This window comes from Microcaecilia unicolor, chromosome 1, assembly GCF_901765095.1.
Source record: "Microcaecilia unicolor chromosome 1, aMicUni1.1, whole genome shotgun sequence".
Classification (NCBI taxonomy): domain Eukaryota; kingdom Metazoa; phylum Chordata; class Amphibia; order Gymnophiona; family Siphonopidae; genus Microcaecilia; species Microcaecilia unicolor.
In genome coordinates this window covers 281138421-281158911 of record NC_044031.1, presented here as the reverse complement: position 1 = coordinate 281158911, position 20491 = coordinate 281138421, and the positions used below count along the sequence as shown (strand labels likewise).

The following is a 20491-nucleotide window of genomic DNA, read 5'->3' as shown; positions in this document are numbered from 1 at the left end:
AAAGGCCGGGAAGCTTGCATCCTGGAGCTGAATGTGTGGCTGCGTGGATGGTGCCATTGCAAGCGTTTCGGTTTCCTAGACTATGGGATGATTTTCCAAGAGCTACTGAGCAGTGATGGTGTCCATCTTTCAAAGAAGGGATGAAGTGTCTTCAGTAATAGACTGGCTAAAGTACTAAAGAAGGCTTTAAACTAAATTTGCTGGGGATGGGTAAGAAAGGCCCCAAAGTCATTAATAACCTTCAGGAAGGTTAGACATCAAAACATCAAATACTGTTCCCCCCCCCCCCCCCCCCCCCTTTCAATAAAGGTAACATCTGGAGAGCCTTGTATGCCTGTGCCGTAGTATGGGAAACAAATTTATAGATCTAGAGACTACAATGATAGAAGCCGACTTGGATTTATTGGCTGTCATGGAGACATGGTTCATGGAGTACCATTATTGGGATATAGTTACACCTGGCTATAATCTATTTAGGAAGGACAGGGTAAGAAAAAAGGGTGGAGGAGTGGCATATGTTAAGAATAGTATTAAAGTGACAGAATTACAGGACATACAGTGTAAAGAAGAAGCACTGTGGGTTAAATTATTAAGCGGGAAAGGAAAATGTATTTTACATTGGTGTAATATACAGGTCACCTTCACATTCAGAAGAAATAGACAGAGACTTAATTGAAGACATTCACAAGATAGCCAGGAAAGGGGAAATACTACTGATAGGTGTCATGCTTCTCACGGAAACAGTGGGTTTGTGAGCCCTTGGGCCATTGCCGAGGAGCGGCAGTGGCAGGCAAAACCACCCCACACAGGGATAAGGCAGAATTCTGACAGGGCCAGCTAGACTTCACCTGCACCTGACCACCGTTCCTCAGGAGTTGAGCCCCTGAGTGCAGGTGGCCGGCAGGACTTACCGGACAGGGCAGGAACTGGAAACCAGCCGGATACACACAGGGTCTAGAATACACAGGAAGGCTAGGCAGAATACTAGACTAGGACTCTCAGACAGACAAGGGACAGAACTGAAAGCTGCCAGGCAGCCACTGAACAAGAAACACAGACAACCTAGAACTAGACAAAGACATACAAACAAGAAACAAGACTGGGAAACAAGCAATAAAGTACAAGAAGCTACACAAAGACTAAACTAGAATCAGGCAAGAATACAAACTATAAACTGGACTAGGCAGAAGTGCAGCATGCACCAACAAACCAGGTCCTTAGGCGATGCAAAGGCAAAGCAGAGAGTTTCCAAATGGCTAATAAGCCCAGCAGCAGCAGAGACTCAGCTTCAGCGATCACCAGGCAGCTACGGGTGCTGTTCAGGCACAAACAAGAAAAGCAAGTCTGGCAGCCTGGAAGATCCGGACCGGACAGGGCTGAAGTCTGGAACGTGTGACAGTTCATAGCAGCCACCGGTTCTGGCCACCAGAGGGCGAGGTGAGCACAGACAAGGAAACAGTCACAAACGTGACAATAGGTGATTTTAATATGCCTGACATTGATTGGGGGGTAGTCTAGAAGCAAAGGGATCTTGGATTCTCTACAGGAAGAGTTGTTCCAACAGTGGGTAACGGAAGCAACACAGGATGGAGCTATTCTTGATCTGGTGCTCACAAACCAGATGTTATGGTGGGAGATCATTTGGTATCTAGTGATCACTGAATGGTGTGGTCAAATATTAAGACACAGGAGAGGGCTTATTCAAGATTGATGGTCCTAGATTTCAAAAGAAATAACTTTGTCAAAATGGGAGAATTTTTCAAGGAAGAGTTAGTTGGATGGGAATGCTGAAGGAAGTAGAACATCAGTAGACAAAACTGAAAAGAGCTATTTTAAAGGCAACAAGCCTTTGTTAGAAAAATACATAAAAGAGGAAAAGAAAGCTGCTCTGGTTCTGAAACATAGTAGCTGGAAAGGTAAGGGAAAGAAGGTTAGCCTTTATACGTTATAGGATGAATCAGAAAGAGGAAGACAGGCAAAAATACCTGGTAAAACTAAGAGAAGCTGGAAAAGCTGTCAGGAAAGTGAAGAAGCAAATGGAAGAAAAGATTGCCAATACTGTAAATTGGGGGACAAGACATTTTTTCAGATATGTAAGTGACAGGAGGAAGTGCCACAATAACATTGTGAAGCTCAAGAGTAAAGGGGAGGAATATGTAGAAGGTGACAAGGATAAAGCTGAACTGCTTTACAATTATTTCTGTTCTGTGTTCATGGATGATAAGCCTGGTGTAGGACCGCAGAAAACAAATGCTAATATTGATGGATGTATGCCAGACCAGGACCGATTCTCAGAAAACTGTGTTTGTGAGGAACTAGCTAAACTAAAAGTAGACAAAGCGATGGGGCCTGATGGGGGAATACATCCGAGGGTATTCAAGAAACTCTGAGAAGTTCTGGCAGCTCCACTATCTGAGCTTTTCAATGCTTCTTTAGAGTCTGGAGTCTTCCCAGAGGACTGAAGAAGGCCAGATGTGGTCCCTCTGCACAAGAGCGGAAGTAAGGAGGAGGTTGGGAATTACAGACCTGTCAGTCTGTCCTCAGTGGTGAGTAAACTAATGGAAACACTTCTAAAGCAGAGGATTATGAGGTTTCTCAAATTGAATGGGCTGCAGGACCCGGGGCAGCATGGTTTCACTAGAGGCAGATCATGTCAGACAAATCTGGTTAATTTCTTTGACTGGGTAACTAAGCAGTTGGATATGGGAGGGGCGCTAGATGTGGTTTATTTGGATTTTAGCAAATTCTTTCACACGGTTTTGCACAGGTAGCTGAACTGAGTGCCCTCAGTATGGGACCTAAAGTAACTGACTGGGTTGAAAACTGGTTAAATGAAAGGAGACAGAGGATAGTGGTAAATGGAGCTTGCTCCGAGGAAAGGGGAGGTTCAGTGGTGTACCGCAGGGATCAGTCCTTGGGCTGGCTCTTTTTAACATCTTTGTGAGTGATTTTGTGGAAGGACTGGTAAGGTTTGTCTGTTTGTGGATGATTCCAAACTCTGTAATAGGGTGGACACCCCAGAAGGTGTGGATAGCATGAGGAAGGATCTAGCGAAACTTGAAGAATGGCCCAATAATTGGCAGCTAAGAAATGCAAAGCCATGTACTTTGGTTACCAAAATCCAAGGGAATGGTACAATATTAGGGGGTGAAGTGTTTCTGTGTATGAAAGAAGAGCGGGACTTGGGGTGATTGTGTTTGATGATCTTAAGGTGGCTAAACAAGTAGAAAAGGTGATGGTCAAAGCCAGAAGGATACTGTGTGCAATTCTGGAGACTGCACCTACAGAAAGATATAAACAGGATGGAGTTGGTCCAGAGGGTGGCTACAAAATTGGTCAATGGTCTGTGTCATAAAGCGTGTGTGGACAGGCTTATGAACCTCAACATGTATATACTGGAAGAGTGGCAAGTGAGAAGGGGATATGATAGAGATGTTTAAATACCTCTGTGGCATCAATGTACAGGAAGTGAGCCTTTTTCAAATGAAGGAAAACTCTGGTATGAGAGGGCATTGTATGAAGTTAAGAAGTTAAAGGCTTAGGAAGAATCTAAGAAAATACTTTTTCACAGAAAGGGTGGTGGATGTGTGGAATAGCCTACCAGTGGAGGTGTTGGAGACGAGGGCTGTACCTGAATTTAAGAAAGCGTGAGAGAGGCATGTGGAATCTCTTAGGGAAAGGAGGAGATGGTGGCTACCGAGTATGGGCAGACTGGATGGGCCATTTGACCCTTATCTGCAGTAATGTTTCTATGTTCAGACTCTCATGGCTGTACATCTCTGACCTCGAACCAGTGGTTCAGAAGAAATTGGTGGACGTTTAATGCCAAGAGGACAACCTTTTTGGGGACAAGGGGGAAAAGGTTGCAGACCTCATTAAGAAACATCAGACACCATTAAGCCCCTCTCTCAGAAACAACATCCCATGTCCACCTCCTCTCAGAGCTTGCCGGGCCAAGAAAGCACCATCTCCTTTCAAAGGTATGGATTCACTCCTTCTGTCCCTTCCAAGAGGCCCAGCGCCAGTGCTCTCATCCTTGTCAACACTGCACCCAGAAGATGCAACTGGCTTCCCGGTGAAAGCAGAAGAGCTTTTGACTAGCTCCAGGATGGCATAGCCATCATTCAAGTAGCCGGTCAGAACGACCTACTGGGGGGGGGGGGGGGGGGGGGGGGGGGATTGTTTTTTTCAAATAAGGTGTTCCCTTGTAACTTCTGACCAGTATGTTCTCCAAATTGTCTGCCACAGTTACACACTCCATTGATGAAAACTTCCTCCAAATTGCCCATCAAGAGCATCAGCTCACTACACAAGGAAGTACTCGCAGTGGAGTTCTCTGCCCTGGTAAAGACCAAATGCGGTCGAGCCCGTTCCACCAGGGCATAAAAGGATGGGTTTTTATTCCAGATACTTCCTTGTGCCGAAGAATACTGGGGCGAGGAGAGATCTCATCTTATCCTAGACCTCGGTGTCCTGAACAAGTATTTGGAGAAAGAAAAGTTCAGGATGGTTTCCCTAGGTGCTCTTCTCACCATGATTCAGGAAAAGATTGGCTGTGCTTTCTGGAATTAAATGATGCCTATACCCCGCTGATCTCTTGCTGTCTCCGCTTTTTAAAAATGGCTGCCGAGACTTCCAGTGGTGGCCTTGCAAGACTTCCGCATAAAACTCGCTAGGCCACCGCTGGAGGCAGTCACTTTAAAAAAGCAGAGATGAGAGGATCAGAGCCGTGGCATTGGGCAGAAAAGAGTGGGAATCTTTACTGTCCCTAAGAAGCCACCAGACCACCAGGGTACCTTGAGGTATGTTCCAGGAGGGCACCCTGTGCTTGGGGGAAGGAAGGCACTTCGGGGATCCTGTAGGACCCAAGACCATCCTTGCAGGATCCCTCAGACCTGGAGGAGATCCCTGTGGGATTCCCACAGTACCAACAGGTATCTCTGCTCTCATTCAGCTCTCTAATTCACATCTCACTACTGCCTCAAGCAAAGTACACGACACATAGCTGTTGGTCAGACAATACTGCAGAATCTATTTGGTGTTTAGAATCCAATTCTATCCTCCTAGGTCTTTTTTTTTCTGTTCCAGGCTGCCCTTCACAACCAGTTTGTGTTAGTCTCAGATTGTTTAGTTATTTAGACCTTGACATTGCAAGTCTCCTGTTGTCCTAGTGTTTTCGGTGAGTCTGATAGCTAGGAATTCCAAGTTCTGAGATATTGCCTGCTTGTTCTCAGAGAAAGCGAAGTTACTTACCTGTAGCAGGTGTTCTCTTCAGTACAGCAGGCCAATCATTTTCACAAATTCTCCTTCCTCCCCTTGGGGATGTCTTTTCCAGCTATGTCATTAGACTGGTAGTGCCACGCTTTCACATTGGGCGGAAAGCACCCATGCATGCTCGATGGGATGCTGCCAAAGGCCTCTTAAAGAGACACTGTGCTGGTCAGCCTCTACTTAGTGTCTGTGATTTGTGAGAATGGTTGGCCTGCTGTCCTCAGAACATCTGCTACAGGTAAATAACTTTTCTCTTTTATAGTGCATGGGCCTAAATGTCTGTTTACAGACCTAGATGACCTATTCAAAATTTTGCTTATTCCCCCTAATTCTATAGTCTTGTGTGCACATTTCTACACTTAGAGCATAAAACTGCACACGCAGGTTATGGAATACTGGCAGTTAATGCATGTAAGTTAATTGGTAAAGTAGGTGCTAATTGGTAGTAACGAGTAATCTGCAATAACTAGAGTTGCTGCTAATTGGCACTAATTTGTAGTTACACATGCAGCTGCACTCTGTATTCTATAAACATAATGCTCAAAATCTACAGCACATAACTGCAAATGGGAGGGGCACAGGTGCTCAAGGGTATACTACTACTAATCATTTCTATAGCACTACTAGATGTATTCAGCACTGTACACGTTTCTGTCCCTAGAAGGCTGGGGTAATGGAGGGCTAAGTGACTTTGCCCAAGGTCACAAGAAGCTGCAGTGGGAATTGAACCTAGGTTGCTAGGATCAAAGCCCGCTGCATTAACCATTAGGCTACTCCTCCACTCCATACCAGACATTTACTTACTCAGCTTCCAGAATCATGTCGGTCATGCATGCAACTGCAACCTTTAGTCATGGACATTGCCTAAATGTTGGCGTGTAAATGCCAATTTACGCTAGTATTTTGTAACAGCAGTTACATGCATAATTACCAATACAGATTTCTTGCTTAATTCGCAGCATCATAGCGCCTAACTTTAGGTGACCTGTAGAAAATTTACTCCATTGTGTCTTTGTTTCAGGTCTGGCTCCCGCAGTAAGACTCAGAAAAGGTATGTGATATGACATTCTAATTCACCAAATTTCCTAAACCTTTTGGATATATAGACACCTTATTTAACTTTCAAAAAGTTCAGGGACACCCACTTCATCGCCATCACTCTTATAGCTCCCCCCCCCCCCCCCCCCCCCCCCAGCCTTTAGTGCCAAGTCTGTCTTCACTAGCCCTCTCTCTTCCTTTTTCTTCTTTCCGCTGGTGTTGATTTCTTTCCCTCACCTTCAGCCAGTCCTCACCGTTAGTATCTCTGTCACTTTACTTATTGATGCTGCTCTGTGGTTTCCAGGCCCTGTAGGCTGATTGTAATCCTGTCACTCTAGCTTCCAGCTTCCACTGCTGGCCCTATCCCCATGACCGCTTCTGGTCTGTGTAGCTGCCTCTCGCACTTTAACCACTACCGCTTCTAGTCTGTGCTGCCATAGTCAGTCTTGTCCCCACAGCTGCTGCTTCTTCCTTGCCCTCTGGATATCAATAGTAATGTTGGCATCTTTGCAGCCATTGCTGGTTTTCTCTCTACGCTAGTCTCTGTATCTGCTCACATGGATTATAAAGTCTGAAAATATTTTTTTTTCTCTGTACAGTGGTCCATGGACCAGAGGTTGGGAGATACTGTCTTAAGCCTTCATTCATAATAAAGCTTTTATCTTACCTTTTTCCCCTTTCAGTAGTACCCTATGTTCCTAGCCATCAAAACCTGGTACACATGACATTTGTCTCCAACAGTAACTGTAGGGGTGGTGATCAGAACTACCCACATGGGTGCAAACTCCATGTGTAATTTTTTTTTTTTTACAGCAAAAGTCTGCTCATGCTTCTGCTTTGATCATTGTACCTGGAAAAATCAAGTACAAGTTGTAGCTGCTTTTAGCTTTTGGTTTATCCAAAACAATGCATGAATCTGCTCTCACACTACTTTTTTCATCAGTAAATAAGTGTATGCATATTGTCAGAACAAGATGATTTGTTAATGGAACCCACAAAATTTGAGAAATTTGTCTTATTTAAAGAGGGTAGGGGTGTGTTGTTCAATATATATTGCTTGCTGTTTGACCACGATTGTAGTTCTATCCCTACTACCCTTTTGTATCCTGTCGTCTCTTAATAGTACTTTTCCTATCATATTAGATTGTAAACCTCTCTGAAGGTTTCCGTAGGGTGGGGTAGCACATTTTGAATAAACTTGGGAAACTTGGCAGGAAGGATATATGTGAGATTTGGTCTTGCGTACTCTGTATGCCTCCGTACTTTGTTGTTTAACATTATTTTTAAAGAAAAGTAGAAGGAGGATATAGGGTGTAAGCTTACAGAGGAATGGGAGAGGACATGTAAGGTGATTAGACATAGAAATGGGTCAGCATGACTCCAAGAAATTTGTTAAATAATATTACATGCATGTAAAAGGAGGGGAGGGGATGGTATTTGATATACCACCTTTCTGTGGTTACAATCAAAGCGGTTTACATATTATATACAGGTACTTATTTTGTACATGGAACAACAGAGGCTTAAGTGACTTGCAGAGAGTCACAAGGAGCTTCAGTGGAAATTGAGCCTGGTTCCCCTTTTTCTTAGGCCACAACACTAACAATTAGGCTACTCCTCCACTGCTAACCCCCCACTTAAGCTATATACGTGGTATAGTATAGGATTGGGGCATTGTTAAAAGGGTTTTTGTTGCAGTGGTAAGTTGATACTATATGTAGTGGGGGTGTATGAAAAGTCAGAAGTATTGGGAGTGTGTTGGGGATTTTGAAAGAAATTACAGGCCAAATTTTGGAAAAATGATATTGGTGTACATTTGTTAAAGATGGTTCTAAAAGAGATGTAGTTCTCCCCCACCCTAGTTTGAAATATGACTAGTAGCTGCTCAATTTGTTATGCAAACATAACCACAAAAAACTGGAAAATGGCAAGAGTACCAGAAGGAGAGGAAATGATCTATACATTTTGGGAAATTTGTAAGAAGGACAAAATCCTGGCAGTGAGACTAAATTGCAGGCTTTCCATAGATGGTGATTATCATTTGAAATGTGGTGGAAAACACAAGTGACAACAGTAAAATAATAGACTTATAAACGTGGCTTGAATGATGACGTGCAAGCATAGGGTAACGAAACTTCTCCAGACAACCGGGGGTGAGGGGGGGGTGTTGGAAGGGATATATTAATACAAGAATGTATTTTTTTTAATAGATGCTAGTGTATTGGTAGTTCTCCGAGTACAAGCAGGCTCAATATTCTTACGTATGGGTCGTTGTCCGCGATGGGCCAGGTGTCCGGAACATAGAAAAGAAAAAGAACTCTCCAGAACATGCCATCGCTCGGACCGAACGCACTGCGCATGTGCGAACGGCTTCCCATCCCGCGACGCAAGCATGCCCTAATTAGTTCTTCTTTATCCGCGACTAAGGAAAGTTGTTTTTGTCTCGTTCCTTCTCAGCTCAGTAGAACCGTGTTTTAGCATTTATCGCTGTATTTTTTCTAATTCTTCTTTTGTTTCTTGTCTCCGGTTGTCAAATATTGAAAAAAAAAATCAATTTTTCTTTTATTTCTTAGGTTTTCCTCCCTCTTTAAAGTTTCCTTATTTTTTCGACGCAGCCGTCCTTTAGGTTGCTCGGTCGGGCTCTTTTCCCCTTTTTGTGCCCCTTTTTTCTTGGCATCATCGAGCCTTTTGATTTCGCGACCGCCGTTTTTCCCTCCATGTCATCGAGGACACCCAGCAGCTTCAAGTGTTGTACTCGGTGCAACCGGACCATTTCAAGTACCGACCCCAACGCCTGGTGTCTCCAGTGTCTTGGGCACGACCATCTGCCAGCTTCTTGTAAGCTGTGTAAGTTGATGAAAATGAAAAAGCGGACCCAGGTGGCTCGAGAGGCTCAGCGTGAGAAACTTTTTCTGGATCGGTCCGGTCCTTCAGCGTCGGCATCGAGGGAAGCATCGACATCAGGAGTTCAGGTAATGGCTGCCGAAAGACAACAACATGCTGGGAGCAACGAGGCATCGAGCGGGTTTCCACCTGTCTCGAGGCCTACTGCTATGCAGGCCCCCCGGGACCGACCTTTTTCGGACCCGGCCCCGAGGAGGCGTGAGGATTCCACGTCCTCTTCGGTATTTATTTATTTTTTATTTTTATTACATTTGTACCCCGCGCTTTCCCACTCATGGCAGGCTCAATGCGGCTTACATGGGGCAATGGAGGGTTAAGTGACTTGCCCAGAGTCACAAGGAGCTGCCTGTGCCTGAAGTGGGAATCGAACTCAGTTCCTCAGTTCCCCAGGACCAAAGTCCACCACCCTAACCACTAGGCCACTCCTCCGTCTCAATGATGGGCGTCGAGCAAAGGCGAAGAAGCACCGTCATCGATCTCCTTCCATGCACGGTACCGAGAGCTCTGGGGAGCTGAGGGAGTCGGCACCTGAGAAGCGTCGGCGCCTGGAGGACCGCTCACCCTCCATTCAGGAGGTGCCAATGCATCGGTCATCTGGCAGCCTGGTACCAGCTCTCGAGCCCCCCCCCCCCCCCCCCCCAGATTCTGCAACCGACTCCACCGGCCCCCCAGGCTTTTCCGATGGAAGCTCTCGACGAGCACATCTGGGCCCTTCTTCCAGAGCTCCTGGAAGGCTTGTTGTGCCAATCTGCCTTGGTGTCGGGGGTGCTTGCGCCTTCCATACCGACTGCAGAAGCGCCATCTGGGCCATCGCCTGTGAGGAGGTCCCCGTCCTCTGTGCCACTTGTTGTACTGGCATCAGCTGCCACCAGGGTCGATTCCCCCTCGACGTCGGTGGAGGAAGCTGCTCACCGGAATCTAGGCAGGGGTCGGCTTCTCGACACCCCCCACGAGGTCATCAATCCTCAATGTCGAGACAGGCTCGGGTTTGGGCTGCTCTTAGGGAGCTTTTGTCCGACACCGATGAGAAGCGCCCGTGCGAAGAGTAGGAAGACCCTAGATACTTTTGGGAGGAAGAGTCATGTGGGGTTCCTTCTGATCCTACTCCGCCAATTGAGAGTAGAATGTCTCCACCTGAGAGTCTCTCTTTTTTATCTTTTGTTAGGGAAATGTCTAAGGACATTCCATTCCCTATGGAAATTGTGGATGAGCCCAGGGCCAAGATTCTCAAGGTCTTGGACTATCTTTTCACCTGCTGAGGTTGCTACGGCCCCCTTGCATAATAAACTGAGGGAAGTGCTTATGCGAAACTGGTCGTGCCCTGTATCTAATCCAGTTGTCCCCAAAAAATCTGAGTCCCAGTACAGAGTCCATGGAGAGCCTTTAATGGTGAAGGTCCAACTTCCTCACGATTCCATGGTGGTGGACTCTGCTCTCAGAAGAGCCATGCCTTGGCGCCCCCAGGCAGAGTCTAGGACCTTGGATTCTTTTGGGAGGAGAACGTATCAGGCCGCTATGCTCTCCACCAAGATCCAGACGTACCAGCTCTACATGGGCGTCCACTTGCGGAACTCGGTGAGGCAACTGTCCAGTTTAGTTCAAGCACTTCCTCTGGAGCTTGCTGAACCTTTTCACCAGGTGGTCAGGCAGCAGAAGGCGACGTCTTCTGCTAATGCCTCCTCTTCTAGGAGTTTTTTTGGAGGGAAGAGGAGTGCTCTCTATTCCTATAACAGGCGTAGGTACACTCCTGCTTCTCGGCAGCTGGTTCAGGCTCAGCCCCAGCAAGTGCATTCCCGTCAACGCTGTGCGCCTAAGGCCCTTAGGGCTCCCCAGCAAAAGCAAGGGACGGGTTTTTGACTGGCTCCAGTGCAGCATAGCCTCGGAAATAGTGTCCATGCCGGACGGCTTGCCCGTCGGGGGGAGGTTGTTTTTTTTTTCACCAAAGGTGGCCTCTCATAACCTCTGGCCGGTGGGTTCGTCAAATAGTCCGGCTAGAATACACTCTCAATCTGGTATCCAAACCTCCAAATTGCCCACCGGAAGCTCAGTCCTTCAGCTCCCAGCACAAGCAGCTACTTGCAGAGGAACTCTCCGCCCTTCTAAAGGCCAATGCGGTCGAACCCGTTCCACCAGGGGAAGAAGGGCTGGGATTCTATTCCAGGTACTTCCTTGTGCAAAAGAAAACGGGGGATGCATCCCATCCTAGACCTAAGGGCCCTGAACAAATTCCTTGTCCGAGAAAAGTTCAGGATGGTTTCCCTGGGCACCCTTCTTCCCATGATTCAGGAAAACGATTGGCTGTGCTCTCTGGGCTTAAAGGATGCCTATACTCACATCTCGATACTCCCAGCTCACAGGAAATATCTTTGATTTCGGTTGGGAACTTGGCACTTTCAGTACTGTGTACTGCCCTTTGGCCTCGCATCTGCGCCCAGAGTCTTCACAAAATGTCTGGCTGTGCTTGCAGCATCGCTACGCAGACTGGGAGTGCATGTGTTCCCTTATCTCGACGATTGGCTGGTGAAGAGTACCTCGGAGGCGGGGGCTCTACAATAGAGTTGCATGGGAACAGAAATGCGACCCATCCCCGCCTGTCTCGGCCGGAATCAAACCCGCTCATCCCCGCCAGAATCTAACCCGTCCCCGTGAGTGATCTCCTCCGTTCCCGTGAGTGAGCTCCTCCATCCTCGCCCGTCCCCATAAAAAAAGGAAGTATAAAGTACTGAGTGGAGTGAACAGGGGGGCACACAAGGCAGAGTAATACATTTAAAACGAATGAGAGAAAATATTTCTTCACGCATTAATATACTGAATCTTAGAAAAAGGGCAATAAATACATAAAAGAAACTGAAGTTTTTTCCACACTAAAATAGAGAGAATTATTGGTCACCCAAACAGCACAATGCCCTCAACAAAAGAAACAAGTGGTTATGCTAATGCTTTAGCTCCAGTAAAGCAGCTCACAAACAGCCAGTTCCTTCCATGAGAGAAATAAACTGCCTATACACATATAAAAAATAAAAGTAGTCAGCTGAGCTCACCTCTGTGCAGTTCTCTTCTGTGGATACCGAGGTCTGGCAGTGCCTGGAAGACTCACTACATACAACTTGAGCAAATCTCCTGCACGTGTTGAACTTGAGTTGAGACAGAGAGAGACTCGGGTGAAAACGTGGAAGTGCTCGTCAGGGACGTCATTTTTTTTTTTTTTTTTTAAGGTTATGGATGAAGGACGTTAGTGTTAGGCGCTCAAGTCCCACCTTCGCTATGCCTCCAACACCCCCTTGAAATTTGACCATCCCTGCGATGGAGCAGTTAAGGACGCCCAAAATGGACGCTTCTCCGAGAAGGACATCCACACCTTTGCTCTACCCGACAACCCCCTTGAGATTTGGCCGTCCCTACAATGGAGCAGTTAAGGACACCCAAAATGGACATTTCTCAGAGAAGGACATCCACGCCTTTGCTGTGCCCAACAACCCCTTGGTATTTGGCCATCCCTGTGACAGGGCAGTTCAGGGCGTTCTTCTTTTCGTATTGGAGAGCTTGGTTTCCGCCCACTAAAACAAAGGTATGTGCGCTCGTCCCCACGAGAATCCCTCCAGAACATTCTCCATCCCCACGGGAATCCCGCATGTTTGTTTCCGTCCCCGCAGCACTCACGCTGACCCGGAGGGGATTCCCGCAAACCCCATTCCCGTGCAGACCTCTACTCTACAGTCCATGCGGATGACTATTCGACTTCTGGAGCTACTGGGGGTTGTAATCAATTACCCCAAGTCCCATCTTGTCCCGGTACAGAAATTGGAGTTCATTGGAGCTCTGTTGGACACACGGGCGTCTCAAGCTTTTCTTCCCTGGGCAAGGGCAATCTCCTGGCCCTCATGTCCATGGCTCGAGTGTCTCAACAGATCACAGCTCGGCAGATGTGGAAACTCTTAGGACACATGGCTTCCACAGTTCATGTAACTCCCATGGCACGTCTACATATGAGATCAGCTCAATGGACCCTAGCTTCTCAGTGGTGTCAGGCCACAGGGGATCTAGAGGATGTCATCCATCTCTCCACCGAGTTTTGCAAATCCCTTCAGTGGTGGACCATTCGATCCAGTTTGACCTTGGGACGTCCATTCCAAATTCCTCAGCCACAAAAAGTGCTGACGACGGATGCATCCCTATTTGGGTGGGGGAGCTCATGTAGATGGACTTGGTCCTTTCAGGAAAAAGATCTTCACATCAACCTCCTGGAATTACGGGCTATCTGGAACGCTATCAAGGCTTTCAGAGATCGGCTGTCCAATCAAATCATTTCAATTTAGACAGACAATCAGGTTGCGATGTATTACACCAACATGCAGGGGGGCACCGGATCTCACCCTCTGTGTCAAGAAGCCGTCAAGATGTGGCTTTGGGCGCACCATCACAGCATGCTTCTCCAAGCCACGTATCTGGCAGGCGTCAAAAACAGTCTGGCCGACAGGTTGAGCAGGATCATGCAACTTCGCGAGTGGTCACTGAACATGGAAGTTGTCCTCAAGATCTTCCGAGCATGGGGCACCCCCTCGGTGGATCTTTTTGCCACTCAGACCAATCACAAAAGTCCCTCAATTCTGTTCCAGACTTCAGGCCCACGACAGACTAGCATTGGATGCTTTTCTCCTTCATTGGGGGACAGGCCTTCTGTATACGTATCCTCCCATACCTCTAGTAGGGAAGACTCTGTTGAAACTCAAGCAAGACCGGGGAACCATGATTCTGATTGCTCCTTTTTGGCCCCGTCAAATCTGGGTCCCCCTTCTGGAGTTTTCCTCTGAGGAACCGTGGAGATTGGGGTGTTTTCCGACCCTCATCACACAGAACAAGGGGTTGCTTCTGCATCCCAACCTCCAGTCTCTGGCTCTCACAGCCTGGATGTTGAGAGCTTACAGGTTGCCTCTTTAGGTTTGTTGGAGGGTGTCTCCCGAGTCTTGCTTGCTTCCAGGAAAGATTCCACGAAAAAATGTTAATCTTTTAAATGGAGGAGGTTTGCCATCTGGTGTGACAGCAGAGCCCTAGATCCCTTTTCTTGTCTTACACGGACCCTGCTTGAATACTCTCTACACTTATCAGAGTCTGGTCTCAAGACCAACTCTGTAAGGGTTCATCTTAGTGCAATCAGTGCTTACCATCAACGTGTAGAAGGTCAGCCTATCTCTGGACAGCCTTTAGTTGTTCGTTTCATGAGAGGTTTACTTTTGTCAAAACCCCCAGTCAAACCTCCACCAGTGTCATGGGATCTCAACATCGTTCACACCCAGCTGATGAAAGCTCCTTTTGAGCCACTGAATTCTTGCCATCTGAGGTACTTGACCTGGAAGGTCATTTTCTTGGTGGCTGTTATTTCAGCTCGTAGAGTCGGTGAGCTCCAAGCCCTGGTAGTGCATGCACCTTATATCAAGTTTCATCATAACAGAGTAGTCCTCCGCACTCACCCTAAGTTCTTGTCGAAGGTGGTGTCGGAGTTCCATCTGAACCAGTCAATTGTCTTGCCAACATTTTTTCCCCATCCACATACCCACCCTGGTGAAGACAAGTTGCACACCTTGGACTGTAAGAGAGCATTGGCCTTTTACATGGAGCGGACAAAGCCCTTTAAACAGTCTGCCCAGCTATTTGTTTCTTTTAATCCCAACAGAAGGGGAGTTGCCATCGGAAAATGCACCATCTCTAATTGGCTAGCAGATTGCATTTCCTTCACTTACACCCAAGCTGGGCTGACTCTGGAGGGCCATGTCATGGCTCACAATGTTAGAGCCATGGCTGTGTCAGTGGCTCACTTAAAGTCAGCCTCCATTGAGGAGATTTGCAAGGCTGCAACGTGGTCATCAGTCCACACATTCACATCTCACTACTGCCTTCAGCAGGATACCCGACGCGACAGTTGGTTTGGGCAGTCAGTGCTGCAGAATCTGTTTGGGGTTTAGAATCCAACTCCCCACCCTCCTAGGCCCATTTTTGTTCTGTTCTAGGCTGCACTCTCACCTAGTTAAATTTATTTTCAGATCAATCTCTATGTCCTCACCGTTGCAAGGCCCTATTGAGCAATGTTTATTATTTTGAGTGAGCCTGGGGGCTAAGGATACCCCATACGTAAGAATATTCAGCCTGCTTGTCCTCTGAGTACAAAAAGATACATACCTGTAGCAGGTATTCTTCGAGGACAGCAGGCTCAATATTCTTACAACCCTCCCTCCTCCCCATTGGAGTTGTTACAGTTCTATATTTTGCTTTTTACTAACTAATTAGGGCACGCTCGCGTCGTGGGCAGGAAGCCGTTCGCACATGCGCAGTGTTTTCGATCCGCGGGACGGCGCGTTCTGGAGAGTTCTTTTCTAAGTTCCAGACTCCTGGGCTGTCGCAGACGACGACCCATACGTAAGAATATTGAGCCTGCTGTCCTCGGAGAAGACCTGCTACAGGTATGTATCTTTATGTTCGTGTATATAGTTTATTACAAATAAAAACACACAAAGCTTTTGGGAGGGGAGGAAGTCAGATAAGATGTTGATTAGTTGAGGCTGTATCTAGTGAGTGAGTGGGGGGGGGGGGGAGTTGTTTTTGTATTCTTGTTTATTTTCAAAAATCTATGGATAAATAATGGAAAACGAAGGACCTACTTCATAGTACCTAGATCTCTTTTGCTGACGGGGATGATAAACACAAGTTCACCACAGCCCCTCCAGCAAAGTGGAGATGCTCTAGGAACCATTTGATGGACGCATGCTGGAGTAAGATACCATCTGTTCAGAGAGGATATTTTTCAGTAAAGAATAGTATAGAAAAAGTCATAGCCAGTTAAACCATTTTACAGTAGTCCATTATCTCAAACAACCTTAAAACATTTCCTCCTTCCCAAATCGCTCAATATCCTAGATACAACAAAAGAAAGCCAGATGGTATGTATGCATTGCTGAACTATGAGCCAAATAGCCAGGACTCAGCCTTCCCTTTTGCCTCTGACCAAGCAGCACTCAAGTGGTCTGAAGAAAGCCTAACCTTTCTCTTGGGAATTGATGTGATTGTGCTTGAAGACTTAAATGACCTGCCAGATAGATAGGCTGTCACAGCTTTGTGGTATGTGGTTCACCCAACTCCATGTTTGCTGATGTCAGCATTTGGTAACAAGGGTAGCTGGATACATTTTTGATTAGGAGGAATGGCAAATTAATCTTCCTTATCCTGATAGATCAGGCCAAATGAGTGAGTTATGTTCCCCCAGCCAGAGGTGGGGGCACAAAACAGACAATTCAGTGACATCTGTATAAGGGATGGTGCAGCCCTGGAACTTGCTGGTATATTTTTTCCTCCAGTAGATGGGGCAAGTGGATTGGTGCAGCAGCATGACTTCTTGTTTTGGCGAACCTGAATCCCTGGGGCATAGTCAAGTGGCCTGTAGTCACATAATTAAGTCATTGGATGGAGGAACAGGATACCCACAGGAGGATTTTTTTTTCTCCGAGGCTGCTTGTTCTCACATGTGGGTCAACATCCGCGGCGGCCCAGGAATCGGCAAGCAAAATAAAATCAAAGTCTTTCGAGAGAGTTCCATTGCGCGGGCAGCGCGAACTGCGCATGTGCGAGTGTGCCTCTTCAGTTCTTTTTTCTCCGCGAGATAGTGCTCCTGCATGGCAGAGGCCAGAAGAGGTGTCTGGTGGGCCTCAGGTCTCGACCTCCAGGTCTTAGCCTGTTGTGGTGGCTGTTTGCAGCAGTCTCACAGGACCACTGCTAGCAGGGTGGTGGGTATGGCTTGTTGTCAACTCTTGCCCTTTAGAGGGACAGACTCGGCAGAGAACCTTTACCTCTATTTTCTCTCTTTGTGCCTTCCCTTCAGGTAAGAATTGAGGCAGAGATTGTGTGCTCCCAACCCCCTTCCAAAAAAACAAAAAAAACATGAGGTGTTTTCAGTGAAAGGCACAGCAAGAGGTGGCACTCGGTGCCAGTTCTCCCAAAGGAAGAGATGTCTGTGTGTCTCCTGTGGAAGGAAGAAGCCCCAGGGTTTCAGTACTGTGATCTCCAGCAAGGGGGAGAGCTGCTGAAGCACCGCAGAGATATTGCAGCTGTCAGCATGAGTGCAGCTGTATTGCTTCTTCAGCAAGGTCCAGTATTAGCTGTAGAGGTGGAAAGAGGAACAGTTAACACTGGAGAAGAATATTTCTGCACTCAGTAGTGGCAGAAAGAGGAACTACAGGCAGAGCCATGTTTTAGAAGGCCGCCTGTGTTGCTTCAAAGAGCTAGCAGCCACCCTGACAGCAAGGCACACTATGGTTTTTGGTTGAGGTGTCCTTTGGTGTGTGGCTCTCTTGAAAGGCCACATTTACTATGCGTGGGAATGGCAGTTATTGTATCTACCTCAGAGGCTTCTGCGCAGACAGGACCGGGGAGCAGTGGCAAGATATGGGTGGGCCCTGGTGGTGGTTGCAGTATATGGGGCTAATCCTGCTATTTGGCCTGGTGGCAGTTGTTAGGATGATGGTAGTGAGCCCTTGTGCCCTGCCTGAGCACGGTAGACATAAGAGTAGTGCCGCATTCGGCCCGGCAGCCGAACAATCCCAGCTTTACCTGGGAGCGACCACCGTTCCCCAGGTGCAGGTGGCCACCAGGACTAATGGACACCAATGGGGTCCGGCGGCCAAGCAGAGATCAGTAGGTCCAAACCAAGAGTCAGGGCAGGCAGCACAGCAGAGAATGGTCAGGTTCAATTCGAGAATCAAGTCAAACAGGAGAGTAGACTGCAGAACGCTCAATACAAGCACCAGACCTCCACAACGATAAAAGCCGAAGCAAGGTATGAAGGGAGCCGCGGTTCTTAAATAGTCCCCTCGTTAACCATAACCTCAGTCAGCTGGGGAGAGCGATCCTGGATTGGTAGGCTGCAAGAGCGGGGAGGAGCAGAGCGAGAGGCGGCCAATCCCGCACCACCTGCGAGACGAGAGACTGCGCCGGAAGGCAGCCCCGCCTCAGACGCTGACAATCCGCGTGGCCAACCTTCAGGGCGAATAGGAATGGCCAGCCACGCGACTGAAACGAGCTGACTGGCCATCGCCATAGATAGCGACCGGAGGGGCGGAACGCTCTGCAGGCCGACCTTCAGGATCAAATAGATATGGCCGGCCACATGACCGAAGCGAGCAAGGCTGACGCTGACCACCAACATGGCCGACCATTGCTACCGAGATAGCGTCCGGAGGCGAACCAACCGTGCAGATCGCACCGCAGGTGAGGAACGCAACACAGTAACACTGTGTGGTTGCTGAAGAAGGCAGTGCAGTATTCTGTTGGGCTTAGTCCAGGGGTACCAGTTTGTCATCGTAGCTCTTTTTGGTGTACTACAAAAAAAAGGGGGGGTACCTACTGGACATATATTACCTTGTGTTTTCTCTGGGGCTGCTCAGTACTTGGGTGTAGAAGCAACATCAGACAGCTCTGAGTCACATTTGGGAAACTAGATCATTTCGTTGTCCATAACAGGGGAAAGAGGAGATGCTGAGTATAGCAGTTATGTCCCCTTAACCCCCTCAGTAGGGCATAGTGCCTGAGTAGGGAATTGGTAGAGGTGAAAGAGAGCTGGTGTCCCATGTTCCTCAGGCTGGATAGCTCTCAATTGGGCTAAAGAATGCAAAAATCTAGTAGTCTTGTGCTCCTGTGGAGGTCACAATTTCTTCTCCATTCCCCAAAGGTCCTGATTCACCTGCCAGTGGGACATGGGTTCTCCTTTGGCTGAGTTGACTGTTTCAGGCTTGGAGCTGAGAGTGTGAATTTAGATCCAGGTTTGGGTAAAGAGAAGGTTGGGTCATCTGTGAGGGTATGTTCAGTGGGGAGCTTAGGAATCTACAAACCCCACAGTAGATTCCTTAAACAGTCTTTAGTTTGCCTCTTCTAGGCACCAGAGACTCCAGTCCTTGAATCTTCTTGTGTTGGGTTCAACATCCTTTGGATGAGACCATGCTGTCTGTCTTATGGGTATCAGAATATAGGGACAGAGGTTTTGCACATTTCTGTGTGGAACTGTAAGCATCTGTATTACAAATTAAGTGAAAAAGGACCGCAGAGTGGGAATAATTGATGGACACAAAAGTTTATAAAATTCCTCTCTAAATCCATCAGGCCCTGGCGCCTTAAATAGGAGCACTGCTGAATCGCCAGGGTCACTTCCTCCTCTGGTATGGGAGCATTGAGTTTGCTTAAATCACCCACCCAAGGCAAGGCATGTCCAAGCCATCTAAATATGTCTCCCTCCAAATTTGTCTCCGGAGGGTGACCATATAGTTGTTGATAATACTGCTGAAAAAAACGCTGTTATCTCCCGATTCATCCGCGCAAGAACTCCATCCCCCTTATCTACCTGAGATATACCGTATTTTTCGGACTATAAGACGCACCGGAGACCATAAGACGCACCTAGGTTTTCCTCCCAAATTTGGAGGGAAAAAAAAAGTGCATCTTATAGTACGAAAAATAGTTACAGGCCCCCCCCCTCCTCCCTGTTCCAGGCACCTCCCTCCCTCCGTTACAGGCTCCCTCCCTCCCTCTGTTGGAATTTTAAAACTCCTCACCTCGTCGGTGTGACTCGCGGTAGCAGCAGTGGTTCAGCGTGCACGTCGCTCTGAGTGAAGAGCGACGTGCACGCTGAACCACTGCTGCTACCGCGAGTCACACCGACGAGGTGAGGAGTTTTAAAATTCCAACGGAGGGAGAGAGGGGTGCCTGTAACGGAGGGAAGGAGATGCCTGTAAAGGAGGGAGGTAGGTGCCTGGAACGGAGGGAGGGAGGCTACATTTGGACTATAAGACACCCCCCCATTTTCCTCCCAAATTTGGGAGGAAAAAAGTGCGTCTTATAGTCTGAAAAATACGGTAGTACAAGACACCCCCCCCCCCCCCCCCCCCCCCCCCAATCCCCGAGTGTTTAAGCAAGTTAGACAGGAATTTCCCTGATTTATTCCCATGAAGATACAGTTGATACTTGTAATGTTTATCAGATTTCACTGCCCTCTCGTAGAGAAGCTCAATAAGAGAAGTTTGAAGCGAGAGCAGGAAGCTTCGTAACTGGGGGATCGGATTTACCCCGTACTGAAGTTGAGTTTTAACCAATTGTTTTTCTAACCTCAAGATTTCTTTCCCTTGACCTCTGTTTGAAGGAAGTATATGCCAAAATCTCCCCTCTAAGCACTGCTTTAGCTGCTTCCCAATAAAGTATTGACTGTTATATGTGACCCGCATTATGGAGTTGGTAATCTGCTCAT

General features: G+C 47.5%; 1 protein-coding gene across 1 annotated transcript in view; it reads left to right on the top strand.

Moving 5' to 3' along the window:
• Positions 1-20491, top strand: part of LOC115472718 (putative RNA-binding protein Luc7-like 2) — a 249813-nt gene that overhangs the window by 185960 nt on the left and 43362 nt on the right. The window contains exons 8-9 of the mRNA XM_030207087.1: positions 16035-16043; positions 17155-17172. Of these exons, the coding sequence (XP_030062947.1) occupies positions 16035-16043; positions 17155-17172 (27 nt within the window). The remainder of the gene's footprint in view (positions 1-16034; positions 16044-17154; positions 17173-20491) is intronic.